At 50.7% G+C, this 27,757-nt stretch overlaps 1 protein-coding gene across 2 annotated transcripts; it reads left to right on the top strand.

Moving 5' to 3' along the window:
- The first annotated feature begins 10 nt into the window (after positions 1–10).
- Positions 11–27,757, top strand: LOC148500956 (uncharacterized protein F13E9.13, mitochondrial-like). 2 transcript variants are annotated; one of them, XM_088451069.1, is made up of 7 exons: positions 11–100; positions 16,260–16,335; positions 16,414–16,496; positions 17,551–17,731; positions 21,617–21,767; positions 26,806–26,933; positions 27,070–27,757. In XM_088451069.1, exons 2-7 carry the CDS (start codon positions 16,263–16,265, stop codon positions 27,258–27,260), a joined length of 807 nt encoding a protein of 268 aa, XP_088307195.1. In that variant the 5' UTR covers positions 11–100; positions 16,260–16,262; the 3' UTR covers positions 27,261–27,757. The 2 variants fall into 2 exon arrangements, with proteins under 2 accessions (XP_088307195.1, XP_088307196.1); XM_088451070.1 differs by lacking the exon at positions 11–100 and adding an exon at positions 11,938–11,956.

Below are 27,757 nucleotides of genomic sequence, written 5' to 3' on the forward strand. Positions count from 1 at the left end.
GGATGTGCTGTGCCCCGGAAGCGCGCGGGCACGTGGGGCGCAGGAGCCGGGTGTAAACACGAAGTAGCAGCTGCTGCCTGGGGGGTCCCGGGATCTGGTGGTGAGGAAGCCGTGTGTATCCCTATGCCTGTGTGTGTCTGTATGTGTGTATCCCGTATGTGTGTGTCTATCTCTGTGTATTACTATATGTGAGCATCACATGAGTGTATGTGTGTATCACTGTGTGAGAGTGTATCCCTGTGGTGTGTATATGCACTTATTACTATATGTGAGCGTCACATGAGTATGTGTCACTGCGTGTGAGTGGATCCCCATGTGTATGTGCGTGTGTCACCCTGTGTGAGCGGATCCCAGTGTATATGTGCGCGTGTTGTCCTGTGTGAGCGGATTCTGACATGTATGTGCGTGTGTTACTGGGTGTGAGCGGATCCCAGCATGTATGTGTTACTGCGTGTGAGTGGATCCCGGCGTATATGTGCGCGTGTCACCCTGTGTGAGCGGATCCTGCCGTACATGTGCGTGTCATCCTTTTGTGAGCGGATCCCGACATGTATGTGCGTGTGTTACTGCATGTGAGCGGATCCCGGCGTCTATGTGTTACTGCGTGTGAGCGGTTCCCCATGTTTGTGAGCGGATCTACCTTTGTATGTGTGTGTTACTGAATGTGAGCGGTTCACAGTGTGTTTGTGTGTGTCCCACTGCCTGTGAGCGGATCCCCGCGTGTATCACTGCGTATAAGTGGATCCCTATGTGTGTGTTACTGCGTGTGAGCGGATCCCCATGTGTGTGTTTCACTGCGTGTGAGAGGATCCCCGTGTGTATGCCGCTGCATGTGAGCTGATCCCCATGTGTATGTGTCACTGTGTGTGAACGGATTTCCGTGTGTATGTGTGTCAATGGGTATGAGCGGATCCCTGTTTGTGTCACTGCATGTGAGCGGATCCTCGTGTCTATGACTGCGTGTGAACAGTTCTCAGAGTGTATGTGTGTGGCGTGTAAGCGGCTCCCAATGTGTATGTGTGTTACTACGTGTGAGCGGTTCCCCGTGTGTATGGGAGTGTCACTGCGTGTGAGTGGATCCCCGTGTGTGTGTTACTGTTTGTGAGCAGATTCCTGTGTGTGTGTTTGTCACTGCATGTGAGCAGATCCCCACATAAGTGTCACTGCGTGTGAGCGGACTTCGTGTATGTGTCACTGCGTGTGAGCTGATCCCCCGTGTGTGGATGGCACTGCATGTGAGCGGATCCCTGTGTATATGTGTGTGTCACTACTTGCGAGCGGATCCCCTTCTGTATATCTTTGTGTTTCTCCCTGTGCGAGCGGGTCCCTGCGTGTGTGTGCTTCTGTGTCACCCTGTGGGAGCGGTTTCCCGCGTGTGTGTCGTCTGTATGTGTGTGTCACTGCGTGTGAGCGAATCCCCATGTGTATGTGTGGTTCACTGCATGTGAGTGGATCCCCATGTGTGTGTCACTGCGTGTGAGCGGATCCCTGTGTGTATGTGTGTGTCACTTCGTGTGAGCGGATCCCTGTGTGTCACTGCGTGTGAGCGGATCCCTGTGTGTGTCACTGCGTGTGAGAAGAACCCTGTGTGTATGTGTGTTTCACTGTGTGTGAGCGGATCCCCCTGTATATGTGCGAACGGGTACCTGTGTGTATCTTTGTGTGTTACTGGGTGTGAGCAGATCCCCGTGCGTATGTGTGTGTCACTGCGTGTGAGCGGATCCTCTTCTGTATCTTTGTGTATATCTTTGGGTGTGTCCCTGGGCGAGCGGGTCCTTGTGTGTCACCCTGTGCGAGCGGTTTCTATGTGTATGTGTCACTGCATGTGAGTGGATCCCCGTGTGTATGTCACTGCCTGTGAGTGAATCCCCGTGTGTATGTGTGAGTGGATCCCCGTGTGTATGTGTGCATGTCGCTGTGTGTGAGTGGATCCCCGTGTGTATGTCGCTGCGTGTGAGCCGAACGCCGTATGTGTATGTGAATCACTGCGTGTGAGACGATCCCCGCGTATGTGTGCCACTGCGTGTGAGCGGTATACCCGTGTGTATGTGTCAGCGCGTGTGAGTGGATCCCCATGAGTATGTGTGTGTGTCACTGCCTGTGATCGGATCCCTGTGTGTATGTGTGGGTCACTGCGTGTGAGCGGATCCCTCTGTGTATGTGCGAGTGGATCCCTGTGTGTATGTCACCCTGTGCGAGCGGTTTCCGTGTGTATGTCACCCTGTGCGAGTGGTTTCCCGCATGTGTGGCTCCCTGTGTGAGCGGTTTGTATGTGTGTGTCACTGCGTGTGAGCGAATCCCCTTCTGTATCTTTGTGTATGTCTTTGGGTTTCTCCCTGTGCGAGCGGGTCCCCGAGTGTGTGTGCTTGTGTGTCACCCTGTGCAAGCGGTTTCCGTGTGTATGTGTGTGTGTCACTGCATGCGAGTGGATCCCCATGTGTGTGTCACTGCGCGTAAGCAGATCCTTGTGTGTATATGTGTGTGTGTGGATACCCATGTGTATGTATCACTGCCTGTGAGCGGATCCCTGTGTGTGTGTCACTGCCTGTGAGCGGATCCCTGTGTTTGTCACTGCCTGTGAGCGGATCCCTGTGTGTGTCACTGCGTGTGAGCGGAACCCCATGTGTATGTGTGTGTGTCCCTGCTTGTGAGCGGATCCCCGCGTGTATGTGTGTGTCACTGCGTGTGAACAAATCTCTCTGTGTATGTGTGAGCGGATCCCTGTATGTTGTGTTACTGGGTGTGAGTAGATCCCCGTGCGTATGTGTGTGTCACTGTGTGTGAGTGGATCCCCTTCTGTATCTTTGTGTACTCCCTGTGCGAGCGCATCCTCGCTTGTGTGTCACCCTGTGCGAGCGGTGTGTATGTGTCACTGCTTGTGAGCGGATCCCCATGTGTATGTGTGTGTCACTGCATGTGAGCGGATCCCAGTGTGTATCTCTGCGTGTGAGTGGATCCCTGTGTGTATGTCACTGCTTGTGAGCTGATCCCCGTGTGTATCACTTTGTGTGAGACGATCCCTATGTGTGTGTGTGTGGGTCACTGCGTGTGAGCGGATCCCTCTGTGTATGTGCAAGTGGATCCCTGTGTGTATCTTTGTGTGTTACTGAGTGAGCACATCCCCGTCCGTATGTGTGTGGCACTGCATGTGGGCGGATCCCCTTCTGTATCTTTAAGTATATTTTTGGGTGTCACCCTGTGCGAGCGCTTTCCCGCGTGTGTGTCACCATCTGCGAGCGGTTTGTATGTATGTGTCACTGCGTGTGAGTGGATCCCATACTGTATCTTCGTGTATATCTTTGGGTGTCACCCTGTACAAGTGGTTTCCGTGGGTGGGTGGGTGTGTGTGTGTGTCACTGCATGTGAGTGGATCCCCATGTGTGTGTCACTGCGTGTGAGCAGATCCTTGTGTGTATGTGTGTCACTGCATGTGAGCGGATCCCCATGTGTCTGTGTCACTGCGTGTGAGCGGATCCCCGTGTGTATGTGTGTGTCACTGCGTGTGAGAGGATCCCAATGTGTATGTGTGTGTCACTGCGTGTGAGTTGATCCCTCTTTGTCTGTGCGAGCGGATCCCTGTGTGTTGTTACTGGGTGTGAGCGGATCCCTGTGTGTGTGTGTGTGTGTGTGTGTGTGTGTGCGCGTGCGTGTGTGTCACTGTGTGAGTGGATCCCCTTCTGTATCTTTGTGTATATTTATGGGTGTCTCCCAGTGCGAGCGGTTCCCCGCGCGTGTGATCGGGAATCTGCGATTGGCAGTGCACGCTGAATCAGGCCTATTGTCTGCAGTGAAGGGCACACACAAGTTATTTATTATCCTTTATAATGCAACATGTTATTACTAGTTATGTATTATGCAGCAGTGTACAAATGAGCTCACAGCCTAAGATGTAGTTGGCTGATGACCCTCATTTGCATCCTTTGGTAAATGACTGGCACATCAGATGGGTTGAAGTGCAGGCAGTGTTAGACTAGTACTGGGTACACACCTGAGCGACCCAATACTCAACCTCAACAATCGGCCGCTTGATATGTATGGCCAGGCGTCACAACTGGGTGGGCTTTTAAATGCCCGCCCAGCTGTGATGTCATATTTGGCGGTTCCTGTTGCCAGTGTAACGCCCGTACACAGCAGAAGATGCGCAAAATATATCTGCAAGATGTATCGAATCTGCATTGCTGCACGGCCGACACAATGTATCGGTGAATGACATTAAGCCGGATTCAGCAAGGAACGCACGCTAGCAGACGCACTCAGGCGCTGTGAAAATATGCTAATCAATGCATACGCACGGAGACCACAGCACAAGGTGCAGACGCTCATCCCCATATTAAACCGCCCATCTCCCTTTACTTAAAGCCTGAGGAGCACGCAAGATAGCGTAAACATCGGTAACATCGAGAACCATCGACCATATTTGCATAATAGTGGTTGACCAGACTTTGCGCAGGACCTTGACAACTTCCTGTGTGCACGGAGTCTCATCACTGCGTGCATAGTCACACTGGCTTAATTATGGACGCCTCTAAAATGGCGTCCCAACGCACAGGTACGCCTGCGTTCGCCCGACTACCCCCTGTCACCACCCACAAACGGCACTTCCTGTAAATCAATATCGGAAGGGGTCTGCGTACACGTTGCGTGTAGTCTGCATACGCTTACCCGATCACGCTGGCTAGTACGCGCCCGTACGATGCATGCGTAGTACGGAATCATCGGCCAAGTGCGTGCGTTTTCTCCTGTGCGTTCCTTGGTGAATCAGGCCCATTGTTCACAGACATATGGTGTGTAGACACGAGCCAGCGTACTGAACGATATATATCACATAAATCTAAGGTCTAGACCAGGGAATCAAAAGCTTTTGTCTGTTACCCACAGACCGGTCACATGTTTGTGGTGTTATCCAGATGTCGGGGTTGTATAGTGCATTATACCAGCATTTTGCCCAATTTCAGGCGTCGGGTGTAATTGAAAGCTGTCTCTTTCTACTCTATGCCCTTGATGGTCATTCTGTGATCTGATTTTAAGTTCTAGTCCACTGCAATGGTTATTGGTACAGCTCCCAATATGGCTGCCTTCGGGGCTTGTAGGCTACAGGTGGGTGTAGCTCTGATCTAGAATGTGTCAGGGCATATCCCATGTTAGCAACTTGGATAGAGTGACGCAGTATCTGTCCTCGTTCCTACATACAGAGCGTAATTCTCTGCTGTATCAGTGACCCCGCGCCTTGTCATCTCGGACAAGTCACCTAACGTTTTATTAATAGATCATCAAGTACCAGAATATAAAGCACTGGAAAACCCTGCAGGACCCTCTGTGTAGATTTAGTTCGGGGGGCGTGATGCGGTGTTTGCATCACTGTGGCCCCCGCTATACACTTTCACGATTACCGACATGGCGGGGTCACGGTGGCGCAAATCCCGCTGTACAGGCCACCCAATTTACTCAGGAAGTGGGCAGCTTCCGGTGAGACTAGCCCGCCCTCCCTTGACGTTCCGGGAGAGTAGCTAAGTATGACATTTTAACATCACGATTGTAGAATTTAAATGGCCGCAGATAGTATTTGATAATTGCGTCCACGTCTAATTTAGTATCATCATTTGTCAATACGGCTAAAAGCTCATGACAAAGAAATATGGGCCTGATTCAGACCCGGACGCAAAGCCGTGATCGCTCGCTGGCACAAGGGGCCGGGTATGCAAATTCCGCGATCGCACTGTGTGGCGCGAGGACGCCCTCTATGTCTTATAGAGCGACGGCAGTCAGCGTACGCTGGTGTGTAAAGACGCCCACTTTCCTCTCTTAGAACACATCATCTCCAGGAAGTGTATGATTAATCAGTAACATCGAGAGCCATCGGAGCTGAACCCAGCGCTTGAGGTAGCCCCTACCCCAACGCAAGCACTGCGATCACTGCAGTCTGAAAATCAACCAAGTGATGTATACAATGACTCCTCCATGCTAATTATGCATGCCCATTAAACTCCAAGGCACACCTGCGTTCGCACATCCACTCCCCCATTCACAAGCACCTTCCCCTGTTACCACCCACAAACGGCGCTATCTGTCACTCAAAGTAGCGTCCAGTCTGTGTACTACAAGCGCACGATTCCCGGACGCAGTGACTGGCTCGCGCACTGTGATGCATGCGCAGACGAGCGACCATTGCTCATAGCGAGTGAACGCAGCTTAGCGTCCGGGTTCTGAATCAGTCCCTATATTTTCAGTCCTGATTAGAAACATTGAATCTACAAATGTAGAAGAGATGTTCTCTGTGATTGCGAGTAGGCGTTTCGGGGCATGCGCAGCAGCAAATGATTGCTCAACTGCTGTAAACATTGCCATTGCGTCCACCTCAAATCAGCCCCTTAGTACTAATTTGTTTTTCCGTGTCGAATGAAAATGTGCTATTATCTACTTTAGTAGGGATAGTCATCGGTGGGGTGTCCATCGATGGAACAGAAAAACAATCTATGGTGTACCATCAATTATTTGCACCTCTCGATGGCCACCGCTGCTGGGGGCACGTCGGAACGTGGGCCAATCAAAAGCAGGTTACCAGGCTTAGTGGCCACTAGGGGCGGGGCTAAGCTTCATCCCATCAAGAAAAAAAAAGACGATCTGCTCCCACTCGTTCATTGATGGCAAAGAACCATAGGCGCTCCGCCATCGATGGCAAACCATCGGCCACTAACAGTTAATCGTCGATGATTGCTAACTATCGATGGTCAATGGCCATCTCTAAACTTTAGTATGATCCAAAAACTAGTTTAGACTGATTATACTGACCCGAACCATGTTATTTGCCAGAGTAGGAGGCCCGGTCATGTAACCGGTTGCTTTACCCTTGGTTATGCCACATGTACCATAATAATGTGCGTTTGTGCCCAGTTATGTTCTGTGCCCATTTTGAGTGGTCTTTTTCCATATTAGTTTTTACAGTCTGTGCTAAGTGTGAAATTAAACTTGGAAGGAGCCTGGGGTAGACATAAAAGATTATCGGAGTCTCAGCGAGACGCCCTGGCAGGATAAAAGTGTTTAGAGCGAGCCCCACCCAGGGCGGGTAGTAGCTATAATCTCTCTCAGAAATGACTGATAACAGAAGTGTTGCATAAACTCAACTGTATAGGAAATAGAAATACAATGCCAAATGGCCCACGTTCCGTCAAGGCATGGAGACTTTTATATAACCCCTGCTTGGACACGATGTAGTGTACGTGGGGTGACGCTTTTATGTCAGTTACCCGGCTGTAGCGCAGTCTCTCGTAAGCCGGTGCACGGTCACTGTGTACACACACTTTATAGTGCATCACAACCGGCTTCTCCCTCTCTATGGCGAGCTCTGGAAGTCGCAAGTTCCTCTCTATGGACCTCATTCAGAGTCGGCCGTAAGCATCCAATGTTCCCAAACCACGCATGCGCACGGTTAGTTGTGCGCATGTGTGTACGAGACCTTGCGATCCAAAATGCTGTCGATCGTACGGCTTACGAGCAGGAAGTGGCTTCCGAGAGTTGATTGACATGAAAGGCCGTTTGTGGGTGTTGACGGGGTTGGTGGTCTGAAAACGCAGGCGTTCCTCACCGCTTTAGGGGCGTACATAAATTACTTGCTACGACCGACATAGAAGGCCGGAAGTAGTAGAACGTCACTCAGTGAGCAGGTTAGAGGCCTGGCTGATCGTACAGCTTGAGGTAGGGTAGGAGCACCCGCAAGCCCCACACTACAATCGATACTATCGAATGTTATTGATGTTAGGATTGATGTTTCTATTTTGAGCCACACAATCGTTTGTTGTAGCTAATAACACTGCTAATTGGCATGTAATTGATTCAGCTGCGTTAGCATTAGCAAATAATAATAAGAAATACATTTCATGGGGATGGCTTATTCTATGCGTTTTTTTGTTAATTTTAACAAGCATTTAACAACACCACAACATTATTATTCCAAAATGCGGGTTTAAAATCTTTTTTATTTACAAACGCGCTACCAGTAAAACATCAGCATGAACTAAATGACATTTGAACAATACAACACAAGCGGCCGCAACCATCAGAAGAAAATTAACATACAGCGACTGACTTGATCGTTAGCTGTTATCACTCGTTAGCTAGAGGAAGTGCATTGTTCATGTATGGGCGTCACGACCAGCCGTGCGATTGCTTCCTTTTTCAGTTTCTCGGTCGTTAGGCGTACGACCGAGCGGCCGCTTACGACCGACTCTGAATGAAGTCCTATTTCCTCGCCACTTCTGTCAGAGCTTATCCATCTCTCGAAACTGCATCTTTCATTCCTCCCTCTGACACATAACTCTCTCGGGCACCGCGCACATTTGCGCCATACGGGGGCGTTACTTTTATATATTTGCGAATGTTCTGAGTAGAATATCTACGGCAGCCCCTTTTTTGAGGTTTGTATTGCAGAAAGGAAAAGTGACGCAAATCTGCATTTAGGCGCAGTAAATACGCTCTGGAGGACATTTGCCGCTGTGTGTACAAAATATTTGCTGCGCGGTGCAAGAGCATCTTTGAAATGAGATAAAAGAGGACAAGAGGGCACATTAGGGCGTACCTTGGCCCTCATTCAGACCCACTCGCGAGCGGCTGTCCGCTCGCAAGTGGGTCGATGGTCTGCACTGCGCATGCGCACGACGGAGGGAGCTCCGTCGTGCGCATGCGCGAGACGCGCCGAGCGAAGGACTTTCCTTCGCTTGGAGTGTCTCCTCAAAGGGGGCGTGCTGTCGATGGTGACTGACAGCACGCCCCCTTTGGTGGACGTGCCGGGGGCGTGCCTGCCAGACGGAGGCGTTCCCAAGGGAACGCCTATCGTCTGAAGCCGGCCCCACTGACATCACTAGTGATGTCAGTGGGAGTGATTTTGGCTCTGATAGAGCCAAAATCACTCCTGGCCTTGCGGTTGAAAACCTCAACCGCAGGCTGTTGCTCGCAGTGGCGATGGTCGCGATGGTCCTACACGCTCGTATATGCTGTGGGTGGTGACCCACAGCTATACGAGCGTCCAGGAGGACGCTCCATAATATTGGAGGTGGGCCCTGATTCAGAGCGAGCGCTCTGGTCAGAGCGTCCGGCTCTGAATCAGGGCCCTTGTCCGCACGGACACGCGTCCATTTATAGCTTGCACAAGGGCGTGAATTTTATACCAGCTCGGGGCTAGCGATCTTCAGGTCTCGTTGTATAGTCATACGGTGCGAGGAGCAGGATTGTAGTAGAAAATAAAATTAATGGATTCATTTATTGTAAGGGATGGTACTAAATTATTATTGGACTGTGATGGGACAGTTATACCTCTCCGTCAGAGCCGCAGATGTTACCGGAAACATGACGAAGGATATATGCCGGGGAGAAGGGTGAGCCGCACGGAGGCTGCATATAGGCCCTCCATTCTCTAGATGCTCCCTTCCCTGTTATAGTGTCCTCGGTGCAGCCTGTCATAGCCTAGTGCTGTTGCCAACTTATAGGCGAGAACTCAACACATTGGGCCATATTCAATTAGAGGCGAAAAGCCTTTCTCACCATTTTTTTTTTGCTAAAATTTTGCCTAAAAACTTTACGCCTAATTCAATTCCAGGACGATTTTGTCTAAGCGGAAACTCGATGCATTGAATTCGCCAAAAAAGATTCTCCAATCAATAGCAGGAGAAAAGAAATGCAAAATCTTTATTTTGTGGTGAAAACATGGGGAAACGACTCAACTCTTGGGACAGCCTCCCCAAAAGACAAATCTGCAAAAAAAACAAAACCTAAGAACACCCCAAAAAAGACATGTCATTGTTGGGGTGAAAATGTAAAAAGTTGGGGAACAAGCATAAAAACTAGCGATGTAGGCTTCTTGGGGGGCTGCAAGGATGGGTCAGGTGTTTTTGGGATTGCAGGTGCCGCAGCAGGTGGATTTTTCACGTTTTTTAAAAAGTTCACTTTAGAGACATAAAAACATGCTAGCACCCATTTTCAAGTACCCCAAATTTGACAGGACTACTTATTATCACCAAAAAATACAGCTTTATGCCATTCTTCACCACTTTTACAAAGACGCTAATAACAAGCAATTTACACAACTTAAGTACCCAAAATAGTCTTATTAGGGCTATTAGTACACATCTATATTGATTTCCTATGGCAGGGGTGGGGAACCTTTTTTCTGCAGAGGGCCATTTGAGATATATATATATATATATATATATAACATTATTTGCGGGCCTGGTTTAGGCCATGCCCCCTGGGCATGATGTCACATGGGGGCGGGGTCACAATCGCCGGTGATTACAGCAATGCCCGGAGCATCCTGAGGATGCTCCGGGGAGCTGTAAGGGCAGCGGTGTGACAATCTGAAGTGTCCTAAGGACGTTCCAGGCGGCACTGCTGTATAGATTCTGGCTGGAGGATGCAGTTCTAGGCACCCTACTAGCCATATGAGGCTAGCAGAAAAAAGCTCTGAGGGCCAGACCCAATGATACAGAGGGCCTTATAAGGCTCCCGGGCAGGAGGTTCCCCATCCCTGCCCCATGGCATCTTTTTATGGGGTACAGACTGATTTCCCCAATTCTTTCAGTACTTTTCGCCTGTTCCGCATTCACCTATTTCGTTTTTCGCCTGTTTTGCAATTGAATTAGGCGAATAGCGGGGACGCGCATGGAATGATTTCGCCTCTCAAACAGGCGAATGAGGCGAAAAGTCGTACAGGCGAAAATGTTCCCACTTTTCGCCTCTAATTGAATACCCTTCATTGTCCCCCTGATTTTTTCCAGTACTAGCCCAGGCAGCGAGTGCTGGGAATAGCTACATGGCCACGCAGGTCTGAATCTGATCCCAATTGTGCCAGTACAACCTTACTGTACTACGCCTGCGTTGCTCGCCCCTTCCTTCGCCAGTTCAGCCTCCCCAGCCGCAAGGAGGCGCAAATGCCGTATGCAAACAACTCTGCACACGCCTGCGTCCTTATGGGTATGTGCTGTGCGGATTTTCACATTTAAGCTACACAAACTGGCGGAATCCCCTCTACAGACCTTTATGTGTCCCTGGCATAAGGTGTTCCTATTGGACTGTGGGCCTGATTCAGCATGGATCGCAAATTGCAACCGCGTACGCAGATTGGTCGATGGTTATGCATGACAGTGTGTGTGTGCTTAAGATAGCATTACGATCTCACTGCGATCACGCACGCAAAAAAGAAAGCCATCGCAGACTGAGTCACGGGACGTCAGCGTTTTGGGAGTGGTCGGAGAAACTCAGGCGTGCCTGTCCGTTTGAACGCCGTTACTTGGGCGTGCATAAATTAGCCACTGCGACGGCATACGCGGCTTGTGTACTCACTGCGTGCGACAAGACTTGCAGTGTCTGAGACAGGTCAGGGCTGCTGTGATTGGGCGTGAGGTGCCGATGTTACTGATGTATATGCCAGGTCTTACGGATGTGAGATAGCGGTAGTGGGCGCGTCCTTGCTGGCTTTGCGATTGCAAACCGCATATTTTCGAAGCAGAACTGCGTGCGTAATCGCAGCTACGATGGCACTACGTGATCCGTGCTAAATCAGGCCCTATGTACATACTGAATGTACCTTTACTGCCCGGGCAGAGGGTGGGAAGAGATAAGAAGGGGAGAGATATTTAGCGGTATAAATGCCTGATAAATGTACTTCAGGTATTTTAAACTAATATGTCCTCCCTAATATATAAGTTATTGTCTGTCTTGTTTCTAACACCAGTGCGACCCGCTGACATCTCCAGACTTCTCTTGTCGGGGGTCCTCTGTCGTAACTGCATGGCGCCATGTTTTTCTCCAGGGAGGGGGATGGGACGTATTATGTCACCTTGTACTTCTGCCCCCCCCCCCTTCTGAGTGCCAGGGACTTTTATACTCACTGTCCTCCTCCCCTCCCTTGGATTTTAACCCTGACAGCGGCAGCCCGACAGAGGAGGAAATCCCGATCTTCCTTAGGGTAAGTAGAACTAACCTAATTCCCCCCCATAACCCTCCTTTAGGGGTGCCTAACCCTAACCTCCCTCCAAGTGCCTAAACCTAACCTCTCCTTCCCCACAGCCTAACCCTAACCTCCCCCTGGGGATGCCTAACCCTAACCCCCCCCCTTCCCCTAACCTAACCCTCCTGGGGGTCCCCGCCGGGAGCCTCTATCCTAACACCCCCCCCCCACGCGGCTGTCCACTCCCAGCGCTCTGGCATACCTTCGCCTGGTAAGCCGGGTGACGGGCTCCCGGCGTAGGTCCAATGACCGGCGTCGACATTTTGATGCCTGTCATTTGTATCTTGCCGGGTTTAAGCAGTCGGGAAGCCGGCTGTCGGCATTGTGACCGCCGGCTTCCCGCCTGCCTCCCCCTCCCCTGGCGCTCCTACTTTTCGTAGAAAACAGCTTATTATTATTATTATGTTTCTTCTATAGCGCAGCATATTCCGTTGCGATTTACAAATGGAAATAACATTAATAGAACCCTACTGGGTAGTAACAGACAGACATAAAGGTAAGAGGGCCCTGCTCGCAAGTCTTGCAGCATTAAGGTAAGGGTCAGTGTCTGATGCAGTGAAGTAGCCGGACCTGTGGAAAAGGGGTGTTTGTTTTTTTATCTCGCTTTTATAAACAGTCATATTCATGAAACAAGCAGATTGGGGGAAGCTAGCCAAACAAAACCAACATCTGCATCTGACTGGCACCTAGCACTATCACAGGCAGAGCACGATCGTACATTATACATCGTACATCGTACATTATACATCGTACATTAGGCTCCTGACTAGGGGCCTGATTCAGAGCCGCTCGTAAGCAGCCGCTCGTTCGCTCTGAGCGATGTTCGCACAACTGCGCATGCGTACGGATCGTTATACGCATGTGCGAACCAGTCAGTGCAGTCGAAATTCATGTGCTCGCAAAATAGCGGATGCCTGATAATTTGAGTGACAGAATGAGGCGTATGTGGGTGGTAACGGGGGAAGGTGCTTGAAAACGCGGAGTGGAGATCCGAACGCAGGCGTGCTTAAAGGTTAAAACGGGCGTTTTATGGGTGTGCATAATTAAACCAGCAGCGTCATTGACCACGTCACTGGGTTATTTTATAGCCAGAACTGCTCGCAAAATTGTGGTAGCAAAAACCAACCCCAAGAATAGCGAGCAGTTCATATGCTGGTCGATGTACTCAATTAATCTAATAAATAGCGGACATGACGTAGGATGCGAGCGGCCAGGGGGCGTAGTTATCAAAAAAAACGATCGCATGTTTTGTTCGCTCGTTCAGACATAGAGGCGTGAACAGACCGCAAAGAGCGAACGGTTCATTTGAATAGCCACCCCCTTTTCCTGACCGAACGTCCGCAAATTGCGTCCGGCTCTGAATCAGGCCCTAGGTCCCTGCACTTCTATGTTTTTCTTTTTACAAACCGTGCAGAGGTTAGGGGGAGGCCCAGGTTAGTGTATTGCCTGGAGTCCCTAGAGGTCACCATTATGCTGTGTTTATCAGCCTGCAGCAGGATTAGGTTCCAGCATGTACTCTCACCTGCCGGTAGCATCACAGACTAAGGGGGTCATTCAGACCCGCTCGCGAGCGCAGGACGCTCGCAAGTGGGTCGATGTTGCCGCACTGCGCATGCGTATGACGGAGGGAGCTCCGCCGTGCGCATGCGCGAGACCCGGATAGTGACGGGCTCTCCGTCGCTCCGGGTCTCGCACCAAAGGGGGCATGCTGTCGATGTTGATTGATAGCACGCCCCCTTTGGTGGGCGTGCCGGGGGCGTGGCTGCCAGGCGTCTGAAGCTGGCCCCACTGACATCACTAGTGATGTCAGTGGGAGTGATTTTGGCTCTGATAGAGCCAGAATCACTCCAGGGCTTGCGGCAGCGAGACCGTACCGCAGGGTCTCCGTCGCAAGCCCGATCATCATGGACGCTCGCATAAGCTGTGGGTGGTCACCCACAGCTATGCGAGCGTCCAGGAGGACGCTCCATTTTCATGGAGGAGGGCCCTGATTCGGAGCGAGCGCTCTGGTAAGAGCGTTCGGCTCTGAATCAGGCCCTAAGCGGTATGAGAACCGCGGGAGTACATACATAGGTTGTGTATCTGACCTGATGTCCTGTCCAGTTAAGAACACCCCATCCTCCTCTCCAGTGTTGAACTGGAGCATGAAGGGCCCACCAGGGAGATTGCAGTGGTGGGACCCATGGTTTTGAGAGTGGTCAGTTGCCACATGGGATGAGGCCAGCTCCCACAGGCTTGGACAGACATTAGAGATCATGTTACTGACTTTCTAATAGAGTAACAATGTATAATTCAAGTGCACAGTCTGGAACCTGACATTAGAGCACGTGGTAAGGATCTCATGCAATGGGGCCCACCAGGGATATCCCCTGTGCCCCGTGTGGGCCAGTCCAACCATGCTCCTCTCTCAGACCTCCCCAAACGAGAACATTTTCAACTTCTGAACCTGCAGGTACCTGTGTTTTCCAATCGGTCAGCACATCACTGTATGCATGCCACGTGGGTATAGCTCTTGGTTTAATGCCTGGAGCTGTTCAATTACCAGTCAGTTTTCTTGTGCGTTAAAGCCGTGGTTATTGGACGCTGACCCACCGGGTCGATGGTGGCCCACAGCGCATGCGCACGACGGAGCCGGCTCCGTCGTGCGCATGCGCGAGACCCGGCTAGCGATGGGCACTCCGTCGCTCCAGGTCTCACACCAAAGGGGGCAAGCTGTCGATGTTGAGTGACAGCTCGCCCCGTTTGGTGGGTGGCTGCCCAAACGGAGGCGTTCCCATGAGAACGCCTGCCGTTTGAGGGCGGCCCCACTGACATCACAAGTGATGTCAGTGGAGAGCTTCCGGCTCTGTTAGAGCCGAAAGCTCTCTGGGGCTTGCGATAAACGAGACCCTACCACAAGGGTCTCGTCGCAAGCCTGATGATCGCGATGGTCTTGACCATCGCGACCATCATCATGGCCGCTCGCTATAGCTGCGGGAGGTCACCCACAGCTATGCGAGCGGCCAAGAGGCCCTGCCCTGTCAGAGCGAGCGGCTCTTAATCAGGCCCTAAGTGCAGGAATCTCGGTCAGCCCGCGGGTTAAGTCACCGGGGGTGCATGTAATGCTGATTTTTCCTCATACCTCCTGTGTGTGGCCTTCTCCTGTGTTTTATCCCTGGACCATTTTGTACAGAGAAAGTCATATTAAAAACAGCTGCAATGGAATAGAAAGAGTAAAAAATAAATAAAATATTGTCTCGTCTCAGGGCCAGGTTCAGCATTGGACGGATTATCGGGAATCTGCGTGTGCGCAAGATCCAGTCTGCGAATGCAGAACCCTGCATGATCACATGCGGACCCTTCCGTGCCTCTGCCTGTGAATCAGGGGCAGTGCTGGGGTGGAGTGGTCTGGCCTGCCCGGAAATGGGGGCGCCTTCGGACTCATTTTCCTGGAGTGGCAAGGCCAGGGACTGCGTCTACGGACGCAGTTTCCTGCCCTCGCAAGTCGGACAGACTGAGGGCCTGATTCAGACCCACTTGCGAGAACACAACGCTCTCAAGCGGGTCGATGTTCCCCCACTTGCATGCGCGAGCCCCAGCGAGCGACGGCAGCTCCGTCGCTCCGGGGCTCACTACAAGACAGGGCGGCTGTCTATGTTGATTGACAGCTCGCCCCGTTTTGTAGGCAGGGAGGGGGGGTGGCTGCACAAACGCAGGAATTCCCATAGGAACGCCTGCCATTTGTGGGCGGCCCTACTGACATCACTCGTGATGTCAGTAGTGGGTTCCTGTTCTATTAGAGCAGGAAGTCAACTCGGGTTTGCGGGAGCTGAGACCCTCCCGCAGGGTCTCGCCGCAAGCCTGATGGTCGCGATAATCGTGAACATCGCCAGCCCGCTCGCACAAGCTGTGGGTGGTCACCCACACCTGTGCGAGCAGCCTGGAGGCCGGAAAAAAAAAACCAACGCCTCTGAATCAGGCCCTGAGTAAGCAGGTGTGGTGGTGGTCCCAGCCTGCTACCTCGGTGTGCTAAGATCGCAAATACATCAGGGGGTGTCATACATCTTCTGTCGCATTTGCATATTAGCAAGGACGGAACTGCAAAGCTGCCGGCCGAAGCTGAATCCGCCCCTCAGTTGTTATATCTTAGTAACATATACATTTCCGCTGCATAATTGAACTCCGCAAGCGTGACACAGCGCCCGAGACCGGACACCCCAAGGTAATATTTTTCTGTTTGTAATTACTGTGTGATTTTGTATTGTTTTTTTTTGCTTTTAAGGCCATGAAGTTTTTGCAACTCTTTGGAAGACTGAAGTCGGCTGTGGTCGGCATGGTACACCTAAAAGCTTTACCCGGTAGGTGGTGGTCTGTATTTCGAATCAATAACCATCAACACTATCGACCTCCTTTATCCTCCCTTTCTTTGGATTTAGGCACGCCTCGCTCGGTGCTGCCGGTGACACAGATTGTAGAAGAGGCTTGCCAGGAGGCTGAACTGTACAGGAAAGCTGGAATTGTAAGGGTTAAATGCGTCTCTTGTTATTTGTCTCCTGTCATCCGACATATAGGAGGATCCTCGGTATGCATGCCGATGCTGGCAGAGCATTCTGGGTCTTATAGTTCCCCAGCAGCCGGAGAGACACTAGGGACCTCATTCGGAGCCGCTCACAAAATGCGAGCGCTCGCTCTAAATGAGGGCTGCCGCTTCCTTTTGAAAATCCGGCCTCCTGGCCGCTTGCTAAACTGTGGGTGACCACCCACAGCTTTAGCGAGCGGTCAGGTTGATGGTCAAGACCATCGGGGCTTGCGACGAGACCCTTGTGGTAGGGTCTCGTCTGCCGAAAGCCCCAGTGAGCTATCGGCTCTAATAGAGCCGGAAGCTCACCACTGACGAGTGATGTCAGTGGGGCCGCCCCCAAACGGCAGGCGTTCCTTCGGGAACGCCTCCGTTTGGCCAGCCACGCTCCCACCTCGCCTACAAAACGGTGCGAGCTGTCGATCACCATCGACAGCCGCCCTTTTTGTAGTGAGCCCCGGAGCAAGAGAGTTTCTCTCTCGCTCCGGGGCTCGCGCACGTGCAGTGCGGCCGCTGCGTGTGCGCTGGGCCTCCACATCGACCCACTTGCGAGCGGGTCTGAATGAGGTCCTAGATGCGTAAGCCATGTATAAACGAGTCAATTGAGAATATTAATACTGCTTACAACACTTTCTGACCTTATAAGTGATACTTTCGTCCATATATTAGGAGAAATATGTATCTCTCAGGCATACAGATCCCTAATTCTACTGCTGTAAGGACTACACAATCCTTTCCTAAATAACGATTAAAGCTAAGGGTCCCCATAGCGGATTCCTGGCTCTTCTTGATGATCTCAGACAGTGTAATGGTGAGGTGAACGCCTCAGTCGCTCAGATGTTCCTGACAAGCCCCTGCGATCAGCCTGGGCTGTATCTGTTTGCCGAGCCCCCCTGTCCTGCTCCGGGCCTGTGACCGTGACTTTGTACAGTGAGTGACATGCACTTTGGATTGTTGGAGAAACTGCTGATCCCGGTGCTTTCTCTGTTGTCAGGACGGCCTAATAGTAGAGAACATGAATGACATCCCGTACACCCTTCACGTTGGGCCGGAGATCACCGCAGCTATGGCGGCCATCTGTGCCGCTGTCCGGCAGACCTGTCCTCGCCTTCCTCTAGGGGTTCAGATGCTGGCTTGCGCCAATCAGCAGGCGCTAGCAGTGGCCCTCGCAGCAGGTAACACATCCCACTTCGGCGTCCCTCCCTAATCCGTGCGTCTGTCATCCATGTGTGCACAACTGGCGGCCTGTCTGCATTGCAAATTTGTTATTTATTTTTGCACATTTTTGAAGCATTTCCAATATGACTGTGATGTGATGTAAAAACAAGGCTCTGGCTCTATATTACATGTTTTAACAAAAATACACGCGTTGCAGTTTACAAGCTTCGTCCAGGCCTGGGATAGGACTCCGGTTTTATTCTCCCTCGTTCCGAGGTGTTGGTATTACAGAATAATACATGTTTAAAGAAGTGTCCATCTGGATGTATAGCTGCCCGTACAGACATGGTTGGTCTGTCAAAGTGCCTAATAACCAGGCTTGTTCTGATTTGGCCCCGGTGGGCAGTTCTGGTTGGCCAGTTCTGGTTCTGGTTGGCCAGTTACCTGGATAGCTGCCCGTACAGACATGGTTGGTCTGTCAAAGTACCTAATAACCAGGCCTGCTCTGATTTGGCCCCAGTGGGCAGTTCTGGTTGGCCAGTCACCTGTTTCCACAGGGCCCCATTAGTGCTGTGGGCCAATGCCTACATGAACGGGCAGGTAGAGACGGTTGATTGGCAAATTTATTCAGCTTTCCCGGGAAATGGTCAACCTGCTCGGAAGGGTCATTGTGCAATGGAGGCACCAGCCTTTTCCTTAAGAATTAAAAACATTTTATAGAAGGGGCTTTAATATGAAAAGGCTCCAGTCCTGACATTTTTATTTACTAAAACCAAACCCGCCTAGATCTAACGATGAAATCCATACTCACAACGTCTCATTACCACCATTTATGTTCAACTTGGCTGGTGTTGACACTATCCAAAAAACCAAAAAGATTGCCTCTAATTTGCTTTAAGAACCCGTTTCCCTGGTCTGACCCCAATGCTGTAAATGTCTGTGTTCCGAGAGCAATGTTCGGGTTATGATGACGAGACGTACAGCAACAGGAGAGGCACATGAGAAGGTATGCAGTTGGGATGCCGACGGTCTAAATGCCAATTGTCGGCATCCCGACTGTCTAATCCCGGCAGGGGTCTGATGACAGGCGTCGAAATCCCGACACCTGTCATTTTACCTATGCATGGAGCCCGGCATCCCAATCGAAGGTAAGCTGGGAGGGGTTAGGTTACGGGCTCCCGGGGGGGACTTAGGGTTAGGCACCCCCCCCGGAAGGGTTAGGCTAGGATGAGTGGGGGTTAGGGTTAGGCACCCCCGGGGGGGGAGGTTAGGGTTAGGCACCCCCCCCCCGGAGTGTTACGTTTAGGCAGCGGGGAGGGGGGGTTAGGTTTAGGCCCTTAGAGGGGGGATAGGCACCCCTAAAGGAGGGTTAGGGGGGGGGTAAGTTAGTACTTACCTTTAGCGCAGTCGGGATCTTCACTGGTGCTGGTCTTCCGGCGTCAGGATCCCCATGGGAAGGAGTTGGGTACAGGATGCTGGCGCTCTGGATTCCGGTGGTCAGAATCCCGACAGGGTTAGGTTGGAAAGTATCCAAAGCCTAAACCTCCCTCTCCTAATGCCTTACCCAAACCCTCCCCCTAGTGCATAACCCCTAACCCTCCCCCTAACCCTACTGCTTACCGTCAGGATGCTAGCCACGGGATTCTGACTGGTGTCCCTACAGCCAGGATTACACTACATCCCCATGGGAAGAATATGCCTGATACGCCCACATACATCCATGGAACAGCTGTAGGAGACCTGCGCATTTGTACTAAAGAATAGCGGATGAGCTTGGAAAAAACACTGGATACACGGCCTGATTCAGCAAGGAACGCACAGGAGAGAACGCACGCACTTGGCCGATGTTTCCCTACTGCGCATGCGCAAACTAGCCAGTGCGATCGGGTAAGCGTACGCAGACTATACGCAGCGTGTACGCAGACCCCTTCCGACATTGATTGCCAGGAAGTGCCGTTTGTGGGTGGTGACGGGGGGTGGTCGGGCGAACGCAGGCGTGCCTGTGCATTGGGACGCCGTTTTAGGGGTGTGCATAATTAAGGCAGTGCAGCGGCATGGGCAGCCATACAGTCAGCTGTACACAGGAAGCGGCCAAAATCCTGCGGCAGGTCAGGCCAACCACTATTGTGCTAATGGTTCCGATGGGTCTCAATGTTACCGATGTTTATGCTATTTTGCGTGCTGATCAGGCTGTGAGTAAAGGGAGATGGGTGGGTTAGTATGGGGCTGGGTGTCTGCATCTTGTGCTGCTGTCTCCGTGCGTGTGCATTGATTAGCATATTCTCGCAGCGGCCGGGTGCGTGCGTTCTTTCCTTTGCGTTCCTCGCTGAATCAGGCCCACAGTTAAGATTGTGTAACAGCCAATGGCATCTGCAAAGATAACTTTGTATGAGCCCAAGTGTCGGTCTGCCCTGACCCGTTTACGTGACTCTTGGTTAGAGGCGAGTGGTTTGGTTTTGGCTCTGATCTTCCCGCCAAGTGCAGATTTAATCTGTGAAAGATAACGTTTTGCCTCCGTCTAAGATCCGAACTTGGTGGGAACATCTGAACCGAACCGCTCATCTCTACTCTTAGGGCCTGATTCAGAGCCGCTTGTAAGCGGCCGCTCGTTCGTTCCGGATCGTAATACGCATGCGCGAACCAGTCAGTGCGGCCGAAAATCGTTTGTTTGCTAAATAGCGAATCCCTGCTGACAGAATGAGGCGTATGTGGGTGGTAACAGGGGAAGGTGCTTGAAAACGGGGAGTGGAGATCCGAACGCAGGCGTGCTTAAGGTCAAAACGGGCGTTTTAAGGGTGTGCATAATTAATACAGCAGCGTCACTGACCACGTCACTGGGTTATTTTATAGCCAGAACTGCTCGCAAAATTGTGGTAGCAAAAACCAACCACAAGAATAGCGAGCAGTTCATACGCTGGTCGATGTACTCGATTAATCTAATAAATAGTGGACATGACGTAGGATGCGAGCGGCCAGGGGGCGTAGTTATCCAAAAAACGACCGCAAGATTTGTTCGCTCGTTCAGACCTAGAGGCGTGAACAGACCGCAAACAGCGAACGGTTCATTTGAATAGCCAGCCCTATTTTCTGGACGACCGTCCGCAAATAGCGTCCGGCTCTGAATCAGGCCCTTAGTCCATGGCCGGTTTTCCCATCTTCGCCTGTAAGACACTGGGGCATAATACAGATTGCACGCAAAAATAGCGCCATTTCCAGCCATATGCAAAGCCAGATGCGCTGAAGAGGGGGGAAGGGCACTAATTACTCGGCTCGGCAAGCTACAGAGGAAGATGAACAACTACTTATATTGTATACACAAACAAAAGTATAATCAATCCCCGAGCGAGGAGGAAAGCACCAAGTGTCAGTGCACTATTCACAAGTAGCTAATCGCCAGCAGTTTGCTAGTGTCAGGGGCCTTCACCATTAGTCCCTCCTGTGAATGAGGAGACATAGACACTCTAGTACATGGATTTACAGCAGATAGAGGTGATTGGCCAGAGCGTATAGCAGGTAGATGTGATTGGCCAGATCGAGTAGCAGGTAGAAGTGATTGGCCAGAGTGTATAGCAGGTAGAGGTGATTGGCCAGAGAGTATTGCAGGTAGAGGTGATTGGCCAGAGAGTATTGCAGGTAGAGGTGATTGGCCAGAGCGTATAGCATGTAGAGGTGATTGGCCAGAGCATATAGCAGGTAGAGGTGATTGACCAGAGCGTATAGCGGGTAGAGGTGATTGGCCAGGGCGTATAGCGGGTAGAGGTGATTGGCCAGAGCGTATAGCGGGTAGAGGTGATTGGCCAGAGCGTATAGCGGGTAGAGGTGATTGGCCAGAGCGTATAGCGGGTTGAGGTGATTGACCAGAGTGTATGTCTAAGTAAGGAGATCTGTGCTGTGTGGTGCAGGTCTGGACTTCATCCGAGCCGAGGGTTTTGTCTTCTCCCATGTGGCTGACGAAGGCATGGTGAACGCCTGTGCAGGGGATCTGCTGAGGTTCCGCAAGTCAGTCAGCGCTGAGCACATTCAGATCTTTGCTGATGTTAAAAAGAAGCACAGGTAAACGTGTGTTACCCCAATCTCCTTCCTGCTGTCACAGGGGGTGTACATTTTGGTCTTCTGTCTCCTAATCAAAGGCAACCACACAGTATATGGTCCCCCTATGAAAGCCCCGTTACACAAAGCCTTCCTCTTAGCGCTAGTGGTCTCAACCCATCCAGAGTAAAAATCTGAGCCACTTCATATCCTAGTTGTGATACACATACAAAAACATATATACACACACATTACATATATATATATATATATATATATATATATATATATATATATAGTGTTCACTCTAGGTCCATTCACTGGCGGTGACCTCTGCAGCGCCGTTTTCCTCGCCTGCGGATCACTGTGGCCCGCGAGAGGGGGCAGAAACTGCAGACTGTTTCAGCGGGGTGCCGCACCGGAGGGCAGGGTGACTTCTGTCCTTTAGAAACAGAGCAGGGCGCGGCGCCCCACTGGGACAGCCTAGTGGGAACGCTATATATATATATTTGTGGGGACGTCGCTCCCTGTAAAATGAGGGCACCGAAGCAAGCATATATATATACACACATACACACACACATATATACACATACACCCACTATTATATATATAATATATCGGAATGTCGTCTAATTTCACTATGGGAAGAAGATTTATGCCAAAAACAAAATTAGTTTTAACCTCACCACCAGGGGGCGTCTTTCCACTTGTAGTGTTTGCAAATTTCCTATAGTGACAGGCTGTGTCAACACAAATGCGACCAGTATTTACCCGAACAGGAACATATATGCAGAGGAATATCTAGCGCAGGGATGGGCAATGTGTGGCATCACAGCTGCTGCGGAAAACCACATCTCAGTATGCCCTGTCTCAGTTTTAGCATGCCCTAAAAGCAAAACTTCGGCAGGGCATGCTGGGATGTGTAGTACTGCAGCAGCTGGAGTGCCACATTTTGACTACCCCTGCTCTAGTGGGTGCGTGACTCCCTGGTGCAACCTATGCTCTGATGATAATGATGACGAGCAGATTTGTTTTTATTGGCTAATTGCAACTTAACCCCTCCCACCGGCAGTGTATAAATCACTAGCGCGGCTGCTATATTGTACGGAGTCGCGGCTAGCTATTCCCCTCACGCAGCTGGTCGCAACATTCACACCGCGGCGGCTAAGGAGAGTTCCATTTGATTTTTAAAGGGGAAGACGACGTTTTTTTGTCTTAATTTGTAATTTCATTTTGTATTTTGATCTTAGGCCCTCATTCAGAGCCGTACGCTCTGAGCAGAGCGCACGCTCTGAATGAGGGCCGCCCTCCATAAAAATGGAGCGTCCTCCTGGACGCTCGTATAGCTGTGGGTCACCACCCACAGCCTATACGAGCGTGCAGTTTGATGGCCGCGATGGTCGTGACCATCGCGACCATCGAAACTGCGAGCCGGAGCCTGCGGTTGAGGTTTTCAACCGCAAGGCCCGGAGTGATTTTGGCTCTATCAGAGCCAAAATCACTCCCACTGACATCACTAGTGATGTCAGTGGGCAGGCTTCTGACGGTAGGCGTTCCCTTGGGAACGCCCCCGTCAGGGAGGCACGCCCCCGGCACGCCCAACAAAGGGGGCGTGCTGTCAATCAACATCAACAGCACGCCCCCTTTGATCAGACACAACGAGCGAAGGACTTTCCTTCGCTCGTCGCGTCTGGCGCATGCGCACGACGGAGCTCCCGCCGTCGTGCGCATGCGCAGTGCACAACATCGACCCACTTGCGAGCGGACAGCCGCTTACGAGTGGGTCTGAATCAGGCCCTTAGTTTGTACCTTTATTTTGTATTTTTAACTTTCACATTTTATTTTTAAATATTAAAAAAAAATAAGTAATATAGTAAAAAAATAAAATAATATTATTACAAAACAAAATAATATTACAAAACAAAATAAAACATCAAAAACAGGGCATACATATAGCAACGGACACAGTAAAAGCTGTGGGATACTACAAACAGAAAATTACGAGCACAATATAGTAAAATTCGCAGCGTAAGACACAATAACAACCAATAAAACATACTTCTAGGGATCAGAGTAAATACGGGTCAGGAACAATCATAAAGAGTATGAGAAGTGAGGAATAGGCAATAGTCCATGCAGGGCCAGAAATGTGTCCTCATTTCACAGTTCCAGAAGAAAAAAAGAAAACATAAAAAGTATCATACATCTGCCAGCAGAGGCATTTCACCGGAGGTCACCGTGTGGAGTGGGAGAGTCCTGCCAGGGGGTCCATATTCTATTAAATATTAGGGGGCACTTTCGCTTCTGACACGTAAAGCGTTGGTGGGAAACTCTTACGTTAACCAGGGACACCCAGGATGAAAAAGGAAGAGGATCAGGAGCCATCCATGGACCTGATTCAGACCCGCTCGCTAGTATACGTTCGCACGCAGCCAGCCGATGTTTGCAATCTGCGCGTGCATATGCATCGCAGTGGGCGTGTGCGAACCAGTCCGAGCGATCGGGAAGCGTTCGCTCGCTGCGCATAGACAGCTCGGCTGAATGAGTGACAGGAGAAGCCGTTTGTGGGTGGTAACGGGCAGGCTGCTGGAAACGGGGGAGTGGAGGTGCGAACGCAGGCGTGCCTGAGCGTCAACACCATTTCAGAGGCTGAATTTTACACTGAAATGCTCGCAATGCTTGCGGTAGGGTATGGTCAAACACAAGCGCTGTTAATGTATCCGATGGTACTCGATGCTACCGATGGTTACATACACATCCTGGAGATGATGTGCATTAGTGGGCATCTTAAGACAGGCTGGTGGGCGTCTTGTTACACACCACGATCACACGCTAAGACATAGTGGGCGTACTAATGCCTTGCCGTGCGATCGCGGGATTTGTATACACTGGCTGCGCACGAACGCATCTAGCGAGCGAGTCTGAATCGAGCCCCATGTGCGAGCAAAGCAAACTTGAGCTATGGTTAATATATTACTCGCATATAAACGTTAAGGACACATTAGGGTCAATCCAATTAGTTGCGAGTTTGTTTCATGAAACGTTTCAGACTTTGCATGAATGCGCGCACACAACAATTCTCCAATCCAAATAAAAATGCATATTCGTGGTAATTGCAGTTAGAGGACCGTATAGAAGGCTCTTTATGGGCATAAGGAAAGTACCGTACTTTTAAATGGTGTCAAATGGCTGAAATGTCCTTTTTTTTTTTTTTTTTTTTAAATGGAAAAAGATATAGGGTCTCATTCAGACCCACTCGCAAGCGCCTATGTGCTCGCAAGCGGGTCGATGTTGAGGCCCTGCGCACGCACAGCGGCCGCACTGCGCGTGTGCAAGCCCCGGAGCGAGAGACAAATTCTCTCGCCCCGGGGCTCACTACAAAAGGGGCGACAGCTCGCACCGTTTTGTGGGCCGGGGGGGGCTTGCCAAACGGAGGCGTCCCCGACAGAACACCTGCCGTTTGGGGGCGGCCCCACTGACATCACGAGTGATGTCAGTGGTGAGCTTCCGGCTCTAATGGAGCCGAAAGCTCACTGGGGCTTGCGGCAGACGAGACCCTACCACAAGGGTCTCGTCGCAAGCCCCGATGGTCGCGATGGTCTTGACCAACGCGATCATCAACCTGGCCGCTTGCTAAAGCTGTGGGTGGTCACCCACAGCCTAGCGAGCGGCCAGGAGGCCAGCTCTGAACATAGAAGCGGCCGCCCTCATTCAGAGCGAGCGCTCGCATTTTGCGAGCGGCTCTGAATGAGGTCTTTAGTGCGTCTGTTCTGCACGGTGTCCTGACATTTTAACCTTAAAATTTAGATTTTTTTTTCTACCATCTCTCACCCTCCCGTAGTGTGTGAATGGGACAATGCGAATTCACTCTGACTGGTTCTGTGCAAGTTGCTAATTGGATTCGCAGAGAAAATGGCAACTTGCATCTCACCACAGACTGCTGCAACCGCTCAGCGGTTTTTACCGTAGTCACTCCGGATACTTTACGCTAATGCTAGTATCGGCCCTTCTCCCGGTGTACCGCTGTGCGTCTAACTGTGCCAGGACTGAGACGCCAACTTTGAGCGTTTTTACTCAAATCATTTTTATTAGAGAGAGAATTTTCAATACAGAGCATAAGTATCCGTTAACAAATTACAATTTATTTATTTTTATTTTTTTTTAAAGATAAGAAAAATAATGACATAAGATGTAAAACAGTATACAATGCAATCATAAAAATAGGAAATAAGAAATAAATTAAAATTAAATTAAATAAAATAGGATAATAGCGCCTGGTGCATTTTTTTTACTCAATCATCGGTTGCATCATCAAAACTTGCACCAGACTCGAGTTATGCGCAGCTTCTCTTGTCAGACTATGGCTTCCAGAGTGAGCGATTAAGCGTCTGAGTTCGCAACCAGTTCAGCGACACTCCCATAACACGCGCATAAGACGGTACTTCTTTGTGCGCCTGAATAGCCACCTCCCAGTCACCACCCAGCGCATTTCGAAGACGTTCCCTATACCGTGCGTCTTGACCGCAACTGCGCGCTGTGGGATGTGTGCGCTGTGCAGTTTTTCCCTGACTTAGAGGCATGCACAATTGAAAAACATTGACCATTTGCATGATATCGGCTTACCGTTCAGCCCATCTATGTGGTTTTGCAGCGGAATCGGTATGTAATATCGACAAACGGGACCCAGGCAGACCGAATCCCGACGCCTGGATCCGACAGGGTTAACATACCGACACTTGATGGGCGGTATGCTCACCCTCTCCCTACCCTAACCCACCCTCTCTGGTGCCTGATCCTAACATCTCCCCTAGTGCCTAAACCTAAATCCTCCCACTAGTGTCTAACCCTCCCCCGCTACTTACAGCGGTCGTGATGCTGGCGCCGGTATTCTGATGCTAGTATTGTAAGCATCGGAATCACTTCCGCCGGGATACCGAACCCATACCATTGCAGCTTTAACATAAGTACAGCGCCCACGATGTAATGAATTGGCAACTTTTGCAAAGATATGACTATGATAACGTTCATTACATAACTGGATAAATGTTGTTACTCTCAGCTCCCACACACTGACAGCCGATGTATCGGTATCGGAGACCGCCAAAGCGGCTGAATTCTTCCTAGCAGATGGCGTAATATTGACTGGAGTCGCTACAGGGCAAAAGGCCGATCCGCGAGAGCTCAGAGGTATTAAATATATAACAGACAGTAAATTATAATTGTGGCCCATTTATAGAACCCTATTACAGTATAAGATATACGTTCAGAATGTACAATACTCAGTGCTTGTGTCCTAATCTCTTATTCATTCTCCCTCTCCTAGAGGTGCAGAGCTCTGTCCGAATACCAGTACTTATCGGATCTGGGGTTACGCTGGAAAATGTGGACGAATATATTGACGCCAGCGCCCTAATCGTTGGGTCCTATTTTAAAAAGGACGGGGATTGGAGAGGCACCGTGGATTATGATAAAGTCATGTTATTTATGGAGAAGATCTATAAGCTGAGAGCGTGAGGACTTAAAGAGAAGGTCCACCAAACATAGCCTCCATCCCGTCCCCCATTGCCAGCCTCCATCTCGTCCCCATTGCCAGCCTCCATCCCGTCCCCCATTGCCAGCCTCCATCCCGTCCCCATTTCCAGCCTCCATCCCATCCCCCATTGCCAGCCTCCATCCCGTCCCCCATTGCCTGCCTCCTTCCCGTCCCCCATTGCCAGCCCCCGTCCCCCATTACCAGCCTCCATCCCGTCCCCCGTTGCCAGCCTCCATCCCGTCCCCGTTGCCAATCCATCTCCCAATTATTACCTCTATATGCTGCATTCTGATACACCCATAGGCCTCGGGAATGGTGGGGCTGGGGGTAAAACCACACACACGTTGGCATAGTATTAACAATGCAGCACAAAAACCTGAGGGCACTGAATTTAATTATATTACACTGTGATCTGTACACCTTTCTGTCTACCTCTGCTCTTGCTGGGACTATAATATAAATATATTTATTTGACTTA

Source organism: Taudactylus pleione, unplaced genomic scaffold (assembly GCF_031769625.1).
Source record: "Taudactylus pleione unplaced genomic scaffold, aTauple2 ptg000537l, whole genome shotgun sequence".
Taxonomy (NCBI): Eukaryota; Metazoa; Chordata; class Amphibia; order Anura; family Myobatrachidae; genus Taudactylus; species Taudactylus pleione.

What these genes read in the sequence shown, in the direction of transcription:
- LOC148500956 (XM_088451069.1), top strand. Translation starts at nt 16,263, where the DNA reads ATGAAGTTTTTGCAACTCTTTGGAAGACTGAAGTCGGCTGTGGTCGGC. An exon ending in ACACCTAAAAGCTTTACCCG is followed by an intron (nt 16,336 to 16,413) that starts GTAGGTGGTGGT and finishes CTTTGGATTTAG; the next exon opens with GCACGCCTCGCTCGGTGCTG. An exon ending in GATGTTAAAAAGAAGCACAG is followed by an intron (nt 21,768 to 26,805) that starts GTAAACGTGTGT and finishes TGTTACTCTCAG; the next exon opens with CTCCCACACACTGACAGCCG.